Here is a 17,633-nt window from a genome sequence, read left to right on the forward strand (position 1 = left end):
AGGGCTGCTGAATCAAGTGCACCTACCACCAACAGCACTAGGGCTGCTGAATCAAGTGCACCTACCACCAACAGCGCAAATCAGATAAAAACAATTGGAACGCAAGGCTTTATCATTGGTTTTATTACAGGAATGTTTGGTGATCAACTAGGAATGCCTTCACGATCGACCGGTTGGTGACCACCGCCTTAGAACAACCAATCAAAACAGCCTTCCAACCAAAGCAGTATCCCAGTAAAACATGAGTAAGTTAACCCAACCCACACAGCCAATCAAATATTATTCTCCCATCCCTCTTTCTTTAAACCTCCGCTCTCCATTTCCACTGGATGAACTCCCCACCTCCTCCCTTTTCTCTCTCACTCGTTTTCCCAATCCTCTTTGAAACAGCCGCTTGGAAAAACTCCAGGACTGCAGTCTCAATCTCACACACTCCACACACTCCACACACTCCACACACACACACTTATGAAACGAAGTACTCCACATGGAATCCCTGACAGGTAGTTGGCAGGCTGTGGGATGGTTTATGGTGAGTGACTGGGCTAAGAGTAAAGTGAAGGGTATGAAAGAGAGAGCGGAAAATGGGGTGAGTAGCTGAGGGAGGAGAGGAGGCGAGCAGTGTTAAGCACCGTTGTATCCAGCAGCGTTGGTCTTCCAGTCAGGGGCGTTGAGGTGGCCGGCTCGAGACGTCTTGACAATGATGTGCTGAACATCCCTCCACGACAACAGAGGACTGGAGGAGAAATCACAAAACACCACAGAGACATACAGGTAACCAACAATATGCACAGACTTAACACTGTTTGTGTGTGTGTGTAATGTACATACGGTGCATGGGTGTTTGCGTGTAACAGAAAGAGAGCGAGAGAGTTAGGTATAGCAGATACAGTATGCCCAACCATCCACCTCCCTCCCAGGTCCAATCTCACGTGATACCCATTACAAGATGGCATCCATGTGTCCTTTGATGTAAAAAGGGTGCTTAAAAAAATATATATAAGTAGGTCACCAAGTTTCCTGGGAATCCCTTCATATGCTATCCAGATGCTCCATTATTTTCTCCCGCTCTCATCTCTCCCTTTTCTCCCGCTGAGCACAGTATTTCAGAACATTCCGAGGCTGCACGTTTTCCTACAAAAATACTACTCCGCAAGGATATAGAGTGGGGTCTGAAATTATTGACACCCTTGATAAAGATGAGCAAAAATGACTGTATAGAATAAATAATTAAAATACTACGGTATATTGTAAGTTTAAACTGTTTGGGAAATTATATTATACTAATACAATTGCTCAGAGAAAGATATTTTGTTTAACAAGTATTACAAAAAAAATCTCAAAAAAGGTAGGGGTCAAAATTATAGACACCACCTTCCAATACCTCACCTTGCGAAGATAACGACACTGGGCCTTTAAAATATTTGATGAGTTGGAGAACACATTGGGATCTTAGACCATTCCTCCATACAGAATCCTTCCAGATTGTTGATATCCTTCGTCTGTGCTTATGGACTGCCCTCATAACCGGCCGTGATTGGGAGTCCCATAGGGCGGCGCACAATTGGCCCAGCTTCGTCCGGGTTTGGCCGGTGTAGGCCATCGTTGTAAATAAGAATTTGTTCTTAACTGACTTGCCTAGTTAAATAAAAGGTTACATTTTAAAACCACAGGTTTTCAATGGGTTTCAAGTCCGGAGACTGAGATTTTGTGGCCAGTTAACCATTTCTTTGTGGATTTTGATGTGTTTCTAGGGTTACTGCAGCCCTCATCCTCCACATACAACACCCGTTCTGCCAGTCACATTCTGTTAAAGGTCCCCAAAGCACACACATCCCTGGGTCGCTCATCTTTTCAGTTCGCTGCAGCTAGCGACTGGAACGAGCTGCAACAAACACTCAAACTGGATAGTTTTATCTCAACCTCTTCATTCAAAGACTCAATCATGGACACTCGTACTGACAGTTGTGGCTGCTTTGCGTGATGTATTGTTGTCTCTACCTTCTTGCCCTTTGTGCTGTTGTCTGGGCCCAGTTATGTTTGTACCATGTTTTGTGCTGCTACCATGTTGTGTTGCTACCATGTTGTGTTGTTGTCTTAGTTCTCTCGTTATGTAGTGTTGTCTCTCTGATATATATATTTATAATCCCAGCCCCAGTCCCCACAGGAGGCCTGTTACATTGACGGCCTACCAAAAGGTAAATAAGAATTTGTTCTTAACTGACTTGCCTAGTTAAAATAAGAATAATTAAGTTATAGTCTTGCTGGAAGATCCAGTTGCAGCCAAGTCTCCACCTCCTGGTAGAGGCAACCAGGTTTTTGGATAAAATGTCCTGGTACTGAGTAAAGTTCATTATGCAGTTGACCTTAACCGCCCCAGGACCAGTGGAAACAAAATAGCCCCATAACATCAAAGATCCACCACCCTATTTTACAGTAGGTATGGGATTATTTTCTGTATAGGTATTGACATTTTGACACCAAACCCACCATCTGGTGTGAGTGGCCAAAGAGCTCTATTTTTCATGTAATCTGACTAAAACACCAGTTCCAATCCAAGTGCCAATGCTGCTAACTCCAGGCTATTACATTTGTTGGGTGACATGAACATCTGCCAATAAGGTGTCAATTTCAGACCCCCACTGTATATACACACTCCCCTCCATATGTATTTGGACAGTAAAGCTAACATTTTAAATGTGGCTCTATACTCCAGCATTTCGGATTTGAGATCAATGTTTCATATGTGGCAACAGTACAGAATGTATTGCGGATATTTTCATACATATCCGTTTTACCGTTTACAAATGAAAGCAATTCATGCATCTAGTCCCGTCCCCCCCCTCCTGAGTAGATAAATGTTTCGGAACACTTCTAAATTAAGCCTTGCCATGATTGATAAAAATCATGAATAGCTACAACAAAACCTCATTACCAATAATAGGGGGGGGGGGGGGGTAAGCATTTTTTTTGGGGGGGGGGGGGGGGGGTAATGATCTTTGCGCCTCTAACCTTCTAACTCATCATTACTCACAGTTAATTCCTAATTATACATAATCATGGTAGCATCCACATGAATGTAGCAGTGTTCAGAAATATACACTCTTACTTACAATAAAAGTGACTCCAACATGGCGCAAGACATTATTCGCCGTTCAGTTTCCTATTGGGCAAAAAGATCATCCAAAACACAAACAAAACAAATGCATCCAACAACTTTGTATCATCACGAGTTTGTGTGCAAGGAATATGGGACCAAATACTAATTTGTCAAAATACTGACTTCTTCAAATGGCCAGACTAGACACAAAATGCTTTCATTTCTAAAACAGTACAACAGCTATGTATGAAAAGACCCTCAAATAAAAAGTGACATTGTGTACTGCCTCCTAAGGAGTTCATCGTGGAGTAGAGAAAACCTTCACGGCTAACCATTGCCATCAACCTCTTGAACACTGGTGGGAGAGTTTGTTGAAGTGTTTCACTTCCCAGGAGTGATCCGTTCTCCTGCTCGCTGTCCAACACTCACTCGGTGAACTACGTTTTACAAAAAATGCATTGAGGTGAAAACCAGAAGCTGTCAGCATGGGCGCCAGTCATGGCATATCAATTCCATAAGGAGTTGGCAAGAGACCAAAAACAGACTGGCACTCACAGGTTAAGAAGCTGTGGTCTTCTGAAGGGAAAAGCAAAGGTGTCCCAATACCAATAACCATCCATGAAAACTCTGATTTATTGACAATTAAAACCAACCAATGTTCACCACTTCATCCATAATTCACATTCTATAAATGTTTCATTGTCATTAATGTTATGCAATAACTAGGCCATGGCACAGGCATCCTAAAATCATTTGAATGCTGCCGGATAGCACACACGCGCGCGCCACACACACACACACACACACACACACACACACACAGGAACTATTCCCACAGCTCGTTTGGTCCCCACAGATCCGACATCAAACCCTGCTGATGTCAGAGAGTCTCCTCTCATGTTCTGACTGAAGTGTAATTATGGTATAAACATACGGGTGTAATATGATGCGGAGGGGGAAGATAAGCTGGCCTTTCTAATGACAGAGCAGACCTGCTCTCAGCCCCGCTCGAAAAAATATGTTTATCAAAGTCGGCCAGCTCTCTTTCCTCTACCAGATAACCGCTGATACCATCAGCAGCGTTCAAAGAGTTGTGGCCAATCGGATCCGCTTGACGAGTGTGTGTGCGGAGCAGTTGGTGTGTGTGGGTGAGTGAGAGGGTGGAGCAGAGAAAGAAAGAGTGAAAAAAAAACGGGAGAGAATTGTGATAAGCAATGTGAGCAATGGGATTGATTGACTGACTGGCTGGGTGATCTGAACTAACTGCAGTGCACCGGTAGAGTCGAGTGAATCCCTGAGTTAAGGTTAAGGAGCTTACTTAGCCTCCAGGGCCAGCGCGATGATCCCAGCTGCCATAGGAGCAGACGCCGAGGTCCCTGTGTGGCTGTCTGTGCAGCGCTGCCGCAGATCTGTGGTGATCTACAGCGGGAGGGAGAAGAGGGGATGGAAAGAGAGGGGAGGGAGGGTTAAGTCCTGTGGATCAGGGGGAGATTGAGGCACACCTGAGACTGCATACATTCCAGCTTTGATACGCTGCCATGCTAGAGATGACACACACGCACTACCCTGCTGTTCCCGAAGGTACCCAGGAAATCATTTCCCAGCCAAGAGGACCACAGGGAGTGGAAAGGAGGGAAATATTTTTTTCCAGGTGCCTCCTGAGTGGCGCAGCGATCTAAGACACTGCATCGCAGTGTTGCGGCGTCACTACAGCCTGGGGTGTCATTACCGGCCGTGACCGGGAGTCCCATAGGGCAGCGCACAATTGGCCCAGCGTCGTCCAGGTTATGGGAGGGTTTGGCTGGGGGGGGGGGGGGGGGGGGGCTTTACTTGGCTCGTTGCGCTCTAGCAACTCCTTGTGGCAGGCCAGGCGCCTGCAGGCTGACTTCAGTCGTCAGTTGAGCAGGGTTTCCTCCGACACATTGGTGCAGCTGGCTTCTGGGTTAAGCGGGCGGGTGTTAAGAAGTGCGATTTGGCAAAACGATGTATGAGGACACATGACTCTACTTTCGCCTCTCCCGAGCCCATTCGGGAGTTGCAGCGATGAGACAAGATCGTAATCACGAAATTGGGGAGAAAAAGGGGGTAATTATTATATATTTTTTTATATAATAGTAATAAAATAAAACAAATAAAAATTGCAGTTGAAAAAAAAAAAACATCTGTTCCCATTGCATGGACTTAGTATATCAAGGGCGGGAGAAAGCTTAGCGTTTTGCGCCAAATCCAGTCAGTCACAATAAAAGCCATCAAAGGGATCCCTTGCTGACCGACCGACCGGTCACTTCAGAGCTGGAAGACCATCTATAGACGCCTCAACATATCCCTGTTGTTGGACTGAAGACACCAAAGGGCTTAGAATGGGGAAACCAGCTTGTATCTGGGTCACAGTGAGGGAGGAAGGCTTGATTGAGAAAGCTGGGTCCTGCTGGTAGAGGATCTGGGGCTGTATTCATTAAGCGTCTCAGAGTAGGAGTGCTGATCTAGGATCGATTTGCCTTTTAGATCATAATAAATCACATACATATGCACAGGGGGGACCTGATCCTAGATCAGCACTCCTACCCTGATATGCTTTACAAATAAAGGCCCTGGAGTAGGACATTGTGTGCATGACCGTGTGTGTTGAGTGCTGGTCATTGTTCTGGAGGGCAGCGCTGGCCTGGCTGGTTCTTAGTGACTGCTCTCCTTCTCTCTCTGCTTGGTCTCTATAACCTATATTGGGAATGTGGCGAAACACTGCCAGACAAGCTGGGACAACAGTCACTGTCTGTATGACTGTCTGTCCCGATGCACCCTGGGCCAGCGGTGGAGAGTAGGAGGGGGTTAGCCCAGGACACACAGCTTGACCCCGACACACTGACCTCATTCACCCAGCCTTGGGTTCAAAAGCCATGGGCTTTAAAAACAACCAAAGCTTGTTTGTCCACACAGGAATCAGTTACGTGTTCGTATGCCATCTAGCCGGCCTAAATGACAAAGCAGCATTAGCACATTAGTGCTCTCTCTCGCTCTCACACACGTTACGTTAGGGTAGTCCATCATATCCCAGGATGGCTTCCACTTCTGAGTTCACAGTGAATTTTTGGGGTGAATGAAGAGTCCAATCCGAGATCCACAAACTTTATCGCAGGCGGGGCATGCGCAGTCCGTGTTGGCGAGGGCAGGTATGGTTGTATGTCTCCTGAGCTGTTTTTACTGTTTCTTTGTGCTCCTCTCCTCCTCTGTACACCGCTCTGGCAGAGCTGCCGCCAGGTGGAACGGTCGGCAGCGGCATCCTCCGGGTCTGTGGGTTTGATGGTGCACTTCTTCAGCTGGTCCTTGTAGCGCTGCATCTACCCCCCTACAGACCGCCGGCCAAGATGTAGCCGGCCGTACACGATCTTCCGCGAACAAGACATCCTAATGACATGCCCAAGCCAGCAGTCAGTGTTTGAGTGACCATGGCCTCCATACTTTTGCAGTTGGTCAAAGTAAGGTGATTCCCAGGATGCGCTGCGGGCATCTTATGTAGAAATGGCTCGAGCTGCTTGTTGTGGCGACTGTAAGTGACTTAGACTTCACAGCGGTAAAGAAGTGTGGTGGATGCAGACGGCTTGATAGACGGAGACGTTGGTGTGGAGGGGGAGATCCCTGTTTTGGAAGACCCTGCGTCCGAGTTTCCCCAAAGGCAGCTGATGCTTAATACTGTTTAGAATTGAGGTCGATGCTGCAGTCCTCCGAGAGGATGCTGCCCAGGTATTTGAATGACGGGACTATTGCCAGTGATTTGTGTTCACTGGTGAAAACAGGCATGATGGGTGGAGGGCTAGCTCCATTGGCAGACCACCTCGGTCTTGGTGGTGTTGATACAATCCCACCCTGCTATAGACCCTCACAGCCGTTACAAAGACAGACTGAAGGTCTCCGGAGTGTGGGCCACAAGAGCTCTCACACACACACACACACACACACACCCCCCCCTCAACTATCAGACAGTCGTAGTTCGCTCTTCCCTCTGCTGCTGTATGTTGTGGTAAGAATGGAGGAACAGCCAATTACACAGTTTCTCTCTCTCTCAGAGACAGACTTACTATCTTGCGGTCGTAGTTCTCTCCACTACTGTAGGTGGTGGTTAGGGTGGAGGAGCACTCCTCCAGGTACCAGGGCTTGCGTCCGCTCTCGGCGGTGCTGGAGATGGAGATAGTGTAGATGCTGTTGGTGTAGCCGTCACAGGAGCAGTGGTCCCGGCTCCGCCCGCCATTCCCTGACGCCCACACAAAGATGGAGCCACGCCCCTTCCTTCCCTGGCAGGAAATCAAATCATTGTCAATTAGATCAGAGGCGGGACTTCCTGCCCGTGGGAACAAACGTTCTTCCGCCACCTGATGCTGAAATGGTAATAGCAGGTGCAGCAGCAGTGGCAGGGGAATGAGCACATGAATTACATTAGCCCAAATGACTTAATGGAGCAGGACTATCACACAGCTTCAGTAAACAGAGATATCTACATAGAAATACAATTACTTGAGCGGGCATCCCCAATCAAATAAAGTCAATGATGCCAAAATGCCATATTTCTATTTATATGGGTTTTTATTGGTGTATGATTGGCAGAGAAACTGGAGGGAGCCTACTGCTCTGAGGTCTGACTGTCACACACACACACACACACACACGATAAAAGGTGGAGGGAAGCATTTCAAAAGGCCTCTGTCAGCCAGTGATAAGAGATAGAAGCCCCTCTGAGTGAGGAAAGAATCAGACAGGACGAAACGCTGACGGAAAACTGGGACCAGCTTTGAAGGGAGGGAGGGAGGGAGGGAGGGAGGGAGGGAGGGAGGGAGGGAGGGAGGGAGGGAGGAGCTGTGCGAGAAAGGAGGGGAGAGATACAGAGGGAGAGTGACAAACAGAGAAAGACAAAGAGAGCGAGAGAGTGAAAAAGCAGGTAGGGACCGACGAAGACAGAAAAAAAAAAAGACAAAAAGACAACGACAACCAAAAAAACGTTTACGAGAAAATTAGCTCAAGATACCTAAGAGAGTGTGGGGGCTGGGTCTGGGGGACCTGCACCCTCTAACCTAACAGCAGCAACACACACCTCTCCCAAACCGGTCAATAATATCTCACAAATATACAGGGGCTAATACATGTTCTCCTACCTTCCAACTGGTTACACAGTCTCCCCGCTCACTAGCCTGTCACATCCCCTTTCCGTAGGCCAACCTGCCACGGTGCTGCCACACACACCTCCAACCATCTGCCATAATAGTCCAATAGACTCTGTTCCATGCACAACCAAGACATACACTGGGTATACAAAACATTAAGAACACCTGCTCTTTCCATGACAAACTGACCAGGTGAATGCTATGATCTCTTCACATGTATTTATTCATTTTCATTTTAAAATAGAAGCTCTTATCCAGGGCGACTTACAGGAGTAATTAGGGTTAAGTGCCTTGCTCAAGGGCACATCAGCAGATTTTTTCACAGTCGGCTCTGGGATTCAAACCAGCGACCTTTCAGTTATCGGCCCAACACTCTTAACCGCTAGGCTACCTGCCACCCTTATTGATGTCACTTGTTAAATCCACTTCGAAATCAGTGTAGATGAAGGGGAGGAGACAGGTTAAAGAAAGATTTTTAAGCCTCGAGACAATTGAAACATGGATTGTGTATGTGTACCATTCAGAGGGTGACTGGGCTAGATAAAAAATGTAAGTGCCTTTGAGCGGGGTATGGCAGTAGGTGCCAGGCACACCGGTCTGAGTGTCAAGAACCACTGGGTTTTTCACGCTCAACAGTTTTCCTGTGTGTATCAAGAATGGTCCACCACCCTAAGGACATCCAGCCGACTTGACAACTATGGGAAGCATTGGACTCAATATGGGCCAGCATCCCTGTGGAACGCTTTCGTCACCTCGTAGAGTCCATGCCCCGACGAATTGAAGCTGTTCTGAGGGCAAAGGGGGTGTCCCTAATGCTTTGAATACTCAGTGTATGTAACCCACCACCAAAATCTAACCATTGTTTTACTTTCTCTTTAATCAAAATGTAAGCAGCATGTCTGACTCAGCAAGGAGAGGGCACTCTGACATCATCACAAGCGACCTTGTGAAGTCAACTCCCCTCCACTTAACCCCTGGGCTAAGCTCTTCCTTTGAGCCACCTCCACAAAACACTCATGAATATGGATACAGCACATGAATATGCTAATCAGACCAAGCGCTTTAATCCAAATGTCCAGAAGTGTCCCCGAGGCTTTGATTACACTCTGGCCGCCGAGTTACTGCGTGCATTTGTCCAAGTCAATGTGTATTCTTTGCCCCAGTCTTCTTCTGAGAGCGAATTGGTGTTTTGATCGTGGGTATAAGTGTGTATACTTAATGTGCATGTCTACTGTGTGTGTGTGTGAGATGCACCATGCGGATGCCATTCTCGAAGGCCTGCCTTGCCAGGGAGGCGGGGCCGTCCACGGTCTTGCCGTCGTCGTCAGGACCCCAGCTGGCGCTGTAGATGTCAATGTGCTGCGGCTGCAGACTCAGAGACTTGGCCTCCACCATGTCCGTCACGTCACCATCCAGCATCCGCACCCCTGACACACACACACACACACACACACACACACACACACACACACACACACACACACACACACACACACACACACACACACACACACACACACACACACACACACACACACACACACACACACACACACACACACACACAGTGAAAAAAAACAGTACATTTGGTACACACAGTTTACATCACACACTCAATGCCAGATGCATAGCGTAAACCCAACGCTCACCCCCTATCCGTGCGTTGTAGGCAATTCCCACAGTGCAATGGGAGTTGTTAGCAGATGCAGCAACTTCCCCAGCACAGCGTGTTCCATGCCTGAAGAGAGAGCAGGGACACTTTACATTACGCACATAAACACATTTCCACACTCCTACAAGCGCACATTTATTAAACTCACACAAATATGTAAACAGATACACTGAAGAATGCACAAACAGTTAGGATAGCGTCGGACACCCTGCACGTTCCGGTAAAGACGCATGGCGGAGAACTAAGTGGAGTTAGACTTCGTTCAAACTACGGTCTGGGGGAACAGGCCTACTCATGGCTAGTAGCAGAGTCTTCTTCAGAAGGGCATGCAATGGAAAACGTATTATAGTCCGTTTTCCTCAGTTTGGTGCGTAACGGACACGGCCCTGCTGTCAGAGGCAGCTGCACTGGGTTACATAGAGCCCTCAAATATTTTCACAATGTGAAAGAGACAAATGTTTTGCATGTCCCCGAGCCCTCGACAAACAAGGGTAACATTCCGCCACAGACCGTAGCGACAATCGGCCAGGGTCAACGACCAGAGCAAACAAACAAGAGTGTCTTTTAGGAGGAGGAAGAGGCAAACTCTCTCGCTCGGCACGACCAGCCCTCATGCCGAGAACATCTGGACCAAGCGGCCCAGAGTCGCCACTGATTGCCGTCATGGCAAACCCAGCATCTAACCCGTGGCAGGCAGGCGCTAACACCCTCGCTAGCTTATGGTTTCCACTGTACTGTATTCCATCACCTGGCTAGAACCTCCCTCCACAGCACAGCTCTTCCCCTATAGCAAACAAATAGTAGGGAACATCCAAATCCTTTAGCTCCGTCTGGCTTCACACAGCTCCACGTTCTGCCTGTTGCCTGCGTCTCCTCTGCGTACGTGTGTGGAGTGTGGTGTGTGTGTGTGTGCGTGTGCTCTCAGCCCATCTCTGTTCCATGCCTGCTCCGCATCACTCTGAACCACACCATCTGTAGGACCACTAAAGTTCAACGTGAATGACACAACGACTGGATCAAGGTGATTCCTTGGTTCAGCCCATAGAAGTGGACTTCTACATTATAGCAGAGATTCTATCACATGGAAATGTTCAAATTCAGCAGCAGATATGTTCCTCACACAGGAAATAAGCGGAAAGAACAGCATGTTCTCCTCTGGAAAAACACACACACACACACACACACACACACACACACACACACACACACACACACACACACACACACACAGTGGATGCAAGTTCAGTGTCCGTTTACTTTGAACATCTGTGAAACTGCTGGTTTAAAAGAAAGGGATGGTAGAGTGGACTGTAACCAATCCATTCCGGTCTCTTTGGTTGGCCTGGATCAGAAGTGGCGAGTCCTCTTTCTTCAAATCAGTACCATGTCATAAAATAAAGCTGGGGCAAATTGGAACTCCTACCACCAAACGAGTGTACTCGCAAAACGGATCGGATAGGGACGTCTGGAGTGAATCAGCAGTTAGTGGGGCGCTTTCATAGAACCTCTCACAAACGGTGTTCCCCTCTATGTTCCCCTCTACGTTCATATGATATCGGAGACTGGACAAGTTGGGACAGTGCAAAGATACAGAATGGGTCTGAAAAGCGTGTAGTGTGTAAGCGTTAGGTAGCAGGAACACACTAACGGCTGTGTTCCAGTATCCCCTCTAGCAGCATACTGCCTAGAATAGAGCAATGAGTTGGGCCATGCATTCTAAGCGCTATGCTAGTATGGACATTGGAACGTACCCATTATTGTGACAGACTTCTCAACAAACCCCAGTCAGCGGGGGACAGAGAGAGAGAGAGGGAGTGAGGCATTGCAGACCCTGATCTGTCTAGAAAGCAGTGGGCTAGTAAACCTCCTGTCTCTTTAAGAAAACAATCTACAACAGAGCACTGAGGGTTTGCCAGGGCATTTTGGCAGCCAAACTGGCGCAGGACACAGGGCTCCCAGGCAGAGGAGAATTCTCCACACACACACCACACTACTACAGAACTATACAGATAGCAAGCGCACACACACACAGCGGAGAGCGATGCTGTGACCCGGTATCTTACTTGTTCTCGTTGCTGGCATCATAACGGGGCATGGGGTCCATGTCATTCCCGTTGACATCATAACTGGCCTGGTTGTCCTGGAAACAGAGGAAATACCTTCACCATCATGGTGTTCTTATGACCGAGGGCGGAGCAGCAGAAATCAGCCAATGGCATGAATATGCAACACTCACACATACCCCATTCCAAAACCCACCCACCCACATACCCTATTCCAACCCCCCACCCCCCCACACACACCCCATTTCAAAACCCACACACCCCCCCCCATTCCAAAACACCCACACACACATACCCCATTCCAACCCCCCCCCCCCCACACACACACACATACCCCATTCCAAACCCCCCCCCCCACACACACACACACACAATTCCAAAACCCACACTCACACACACATACCCCATTCCAAACCCCCCCCCCCACACACACACTTCCAAACCCCCCCCCCACACACACACACATACCCCATTCCAACCCCCCCCCCCCCCCCCCACACACACACACACACCTTCCAACCCCCCCACACACACACCCCATTCCAAAACCCACACACATACACCCCATTCCAAAACCCACACACATACACCCCATTCCAACCCCCCCCCCCCCCCCCCCCCCACACATACCCCATTCCAAAACACACAAACACACACACATACCCCATTCCAAAACACACACACACACACACATACCCCATTCCAAAACACACATACCCCATTCCAAAACACACACACACACACACACACCCCATTCCAAAACACACACACACATACCGCATTCCAAAACACACACACACATACCGCATTCCAAAACACACACACATACCGCATTCCAAAACACACACACATACCGCATTCCAAAACACACACACATACCGCATTCCAAAACACACACACATATCCCATTCCAAAACACACATACACTGGGTGTACAAAACATTAGGAACACCTTCACTATAAGGTGTCGAAAGCATTCCACAGGGATGCTGGCCCGTGTTGACGCCAATGCTTCCCACAGTCAAGTAGGCTGGATGTCCTTTGGGTGATGGACCATTCTTGAAACACACTGGAAAATGTTGAGCGTGAAAGCGCCAGCTGCGTTGCAGTTAACACGCCTTCTGAATGGCACACACGCAATCCATGACTCAATTGTCTCAAGGTTTAAAAAAAAAAAAATCATGCTTTAACATGTCTCCTCCCTTTGATCTACACGGATTTAACAGGTGAAATTGATAACAGATCATAGCTGTCACCTGGAATCACCTGGTCTATGTCTGGGAAAGAGCAGGCGTTCTTAATGTTCTGCACACTCAGTGTACATACACCCACAAACATACAGTACACACTCACGTAGTTCTGAATGAGGTCAGGGTGGTTCCTCTCTATGCCGTCATCCAGGATGGTGACAACCACGTCTTTCCCCGTGTAGCCCCTCTTCCACGCCCCCACTATGTTCATGTCTGACTGGCAGTTATGGATGTCATCGTTACAGTGCTGAAACACACACACACGCGTCACTGGAATAGTGCCGAAACAAAACTAGCAACCCACTTATGTGGTCGTTATAATTCTGGAACAAAGATCCACATCTGTGTTGTGGCAACAGCGCGTCTCCGTGCTGTTGTGCTGCTTGTTGCTACTTGGCTATCTGCCAAACATTTCATGTTTTACTTTTAATACATTTACCAGCGTCTTAGTTTTTTCCATTCAACTTTTTCACCCCGGACGTTTTATCTAGACATGGTTCTACAGGACCTCCACCTGCCGAAAAAGCTAAGTAGTAACATTAACATTATGCCATCTAATTGCAGTCGCTGTACTCATAATATACAGGAGAACGATCGCCTTATGGTGAGGATAGCCGTGTTGCAAGCACAGCTTCAGATGCAATCGTTAGGCAAGGTTAAGTGTAGGCAAGGTTAAGTGCAGGAAAGGATGAAACAGCGGCTGTGCCACGAGTAATTACAAGCAGTAGTGTTAATCCCCCCGCACGGTCACCGCAGCCGGACAATTTTCTCAAGGCTTCTGGAAAGAAATGCTGTCGGTATGCTCAACCGGTGTCGCTCATTCAGCCGACAGAAACTTTCAACCGGTTCTCCCATTAAAGCAACGAGTCAGAGTCAGAAGCCGAGCCTTCTCTGGTCTCTCCTCCTCCCTTTACGGGGTCTGAGCTGCTGAAGCATTCCACCATTAGCTCTGACAAATTGAAAACCCTAGTCATTGGCGACTCCATTACCCACAATATTAGACTTAAAAATAATCATCCCGCGATCATACACTGTTTACCAGGGGGCAGGGCTACCGACGTTAAGGCTAATCTAAAGACGGTGCTGGCTAAAGCTAAAACTGACGAGTGTAGAGAGTATAGAGATATTGTTACCCACGTTGGCACCAACGATGTTAGGATGAAACAGTCAGAGGTCACCAAGCGCAACATAGCTTCAGCTTGTAAATTAGCTAGAAAGATGTGTCGGCATCGAGTAATTGTCTTTGGCTTCCTCCCAGTTAGGGGGAGTGATGAGCTCTACAGCAGTCTCACAACTGGCCTGCTGAGGAGTGATGGACTCCATCCTAGCTGGAGGGGTGCTCTCATCTTATCTATGAACATAGACAAGGCTCTAACTCCTCTAATGAGATAGGGTGCAGTCTGCCAGGTTAGTGGAGTCTGCCACTAGCACAGTCAGTGTAGTCAGCTCAGCTATCCCCATTGAGACCGTGTCTGTGCCTCAATCTCGGTGAGAAAAACAAAACATGGCAGTGTTCGCCTTAGCACTCTCACTGGAATAAAGACCTCCTCGATTCCTGTCATTATTGAAAGAGATTGTGATATCTCACATCTTAAAACAGGGTTACTTAATGTTAGATCCCTCACTTCCAAGGCAGTCATAGTCAATGAACTAATCACTGATCATAATCTTGATGTGATTGGCATGACTGAAACATAGACCCACTCAAAGGCTTTCGGAGCAATCATCGACTCAGTGGGGTTTGTCCAACATGTCTCCGGACCCACTCATGGCCATAGTCATACCCTGGATCAAAAGCCATGCAATAAAATTCTCGGACAACCCAAAGATTCCCTTCCAGACTCCCTCCACCTACTCAAGGACGTTGGGGTACACAAATCGGTTAACCACCTAACTGAGGATCTAAATGTAACCTTGCGTAATACCTGCTGCTCGATCCTCCTATTCTTCCAACCTAATTGAGGAGAATAAGAACAATCCAACATTTAATTTTGATACTGTCCACAGCTAACTAAAAAGCAGCATTCAACAAGAAAGGATGGCATTCACTTCAGCAGTAATAAATTCATGAACTTCTTCAATGAAAAGATCATGATCGTTAGAAAGCAAATTACGGACTCCTCTTTGAATCTGCGTATTTCTCCCAAGCTCAGTTGAGTCTGCACAACTCTGCCAGGACCTAGGATCAACGGAGACACTCAAGTTATTTCATCCGGTATCTCTTGACACATTCATGAAAACAGTCATGGCCTCTAAACTCTCAAGCTGCATACTGGACCCTATTCCAACTAAAGTACTGAAGGAGCTACTTCCTGTGCTTGGCCCTCCTATGTTGAACATAATAAATGGCTCCCTATCCACCGGATGTGTACCAAACTCACTAAAAATGGCAGTAGTAAAGCTTCTCTTGAAAAAGCCACACCTTGACACGAAAAAAAAACATTTTTTTTTTTTTTTATAAAAATAAATAAATCATCCTACATCGAATCTCCCATTCCTCCTTAAAAAAATGAAAAAGCTGTTGTGCAGCAACTCACTGCCTTCCTGAAGACAAATAATGTATACGAAATGCTTCAGTCTGGTTTTAGACCCCATCATAGCACAGACTGCACTCATGAAGGTGGTAAATGACCTTTTAATGGCGTCAGACCAAGGCTCTCCATCTGTCCTCATGGTCCTAGACCTTACTGACACCATCGATCACCATATTATTTTGCCGAGATTAGAAACCCTAATTGGTCTACACTGACAAGTTCTTGCCTGGTTTAGATATTATCTGTCAAAAAGATATCAGTTCGTCTCTGTGGATATTTTGTCCTCTGACAAATCAATTGTAAGTTTTGGCGTTCCTCTAGGTTCTGTTTTAGGACCACCATTGTTTTCACTATATATTCTACCTCTTGGTGATGTCATTCGGAAAAAATGGCAACTTTCACTGCTATGCGGATGATACACAGCTGTACATTTCGATGAAACATGGTGAAGCCCCAAAATTGCCTACCCTGGAAGCCTGTGTTTCAGACATAAGGAAGATGGCGGCAAATGTTTTACTTTTAAACTCGGACAAAACAAAGATGCTAGTTCTAGGTCCCAAGAAACAAAGAGATCTGCTGTTAAATCTGACAATTAATCTTGATGGTTGTACAGTCGTCTCAAATAAAACTGAAAGACCTCGGTGTTACTCTGGACCCTGATCTCTCTTTTGACAAACATATCAATAATATATCAAGGACAGCTTTTTTCCCCCATCTTCGTAACCTTGCAAAAATCAGCAACCTTTTGTCCAAAAATGATGCATTTAAGTTAATCCATGCTTTTGTCACTTCTAGATTAGACTACTGCAATGGTCTACTCTCCAGCTACCCAGATAAAGCACTAAATACATTTCAGTTAGTGCGAAACACGGCTGCTAGAATCCTGACTAGAACCAAACAATTTGATCATATTACTCCAGTGCTAGCCTCTCTACACTGGCTTCCTGTTAAGGCTAGGGCTGATTTCAAGGTTTTCCTGCTTACCTACAAAGCACTACATGGGCTTGCTCCTACCCATCACTCCGATTTGGTCCTGCCATACATACCTACACATATGCTATGGTCACAAGACGCAGGCCTCCTTATTGTCCCTAGAATTTCTACGCAAACAGCTGGAGGCAGGGCTTTCTCCTATAGAGCTCTATTTTTATGGAATGGTGTGCCTATCCATGTGAGAGATAAATGTCGAGACCGAGTGTAAGTCTTTACTTAAGACTTGTCTCTCAGTAGGTCCTATGATTGAGTGTAGCCTGGCCCAGGGATGCGAAGGTGAACGGCAAGGCACTAGAGCGACGAACCGCCCTTGATGTCTCTGCCTGGCCGGCTCCCCTCTCTCCATTGGGATTCTCTGCCTCTGACCCTATTACGGGGGCTGAGTCACTGACTTAATCGTGCGCTTCCATGCCGTGCCTAGGAGGGGTGCATCACTTGAGTGGGTTGAGTCACAGACGTGATCTTCCTGTCCAGTTTTGCGATTCCTCGGGCTGGTGCGGTGGAGGAGATCTACACAGCCTCATCCCAGGGTATATGTTGATGATATTCCTCTAGTGCTGTGGGGGCTGTGCTTCGGCAGTGGGTGGAATTATTTCCTGCCTGGTTGGTCCTGTCTGCGTGTATCATCGGACGGGGCCACAGTGTCCCTCGACCCACCCCTCTCAGCCTCCAGTGTCTGTGCTGCAATAGTCTATCTGCTGGGGGGCTAGGGTCAGTCTGTCTTATCTGGTGTCCGGTGTGAATTTAAGTACGCTCCCTCTAATGCTCCCTCTTCCTCCACTCCCGGAGGACCTGAGCCCTAGGATCAGGCCTCAGAACTACCTGGCCTGATGACTCCTGGCTGTCCCCAGTCCAACTAGTTGTGTTGCTG

The 17,633-nt window shown here is 47.4% G+C and overlaps 1 protein-coding gene across 2 annotated transcripts in view; it reads right to left on the minus strand.

Moving 5' to 3' along the window:
* Positions 1-17,633, minus strand: part of LOC106580081 (proprotein convertase subtilisin/kexin type 5) — a 40,339-nt gene that overhangs the window by 13,278 nt on the left and 9,428 nt on the right. For both annotated transcript variants that reach the window (XM_082966221.1, XM_014160700.3), the window contains exons 4-10: positions 13,339-13,482; positions 11,986-12,062; positions 9,900-9,988; positions 9,505-9,677; positions 7,174-7,386; positions 4,419-4,519; positions 633-736 (exon numbers count right to left, since the gene is read on the minus strand). In XM_082966221.1, the coding sequence (XP_082822347.1) occupies positions 633-736; positions 4,419-4,519; positions 7,174-7,386; positions 9,505-9,677; positions 9,900-9,988; positions 11,986-12,062; positions 13,339-13,482 (901 nt within the window). The remainder of the gene's footprint in view (positions 1-632; positions 737-4,418; positions 4,520-7,173; positions 7,387-9,504; positions 9,678-9,899; positions 9,989-11,985; positions 12,063-13,338; positions 13,483-17,633) is intronic.

Source organism: Salmo salar, chromosome 20 (genome assembly GCF_965601325.2).
Source record: "Salmo salar chromosome 20, fSalSal1, whole genome shotgun sequence".
Taxonomy (NCBI): Eukaryota; Metazoa; Chordata; class Actinopteri; order Salmoniformes; family Salmonidae; genus Salmo; species Salmo salar.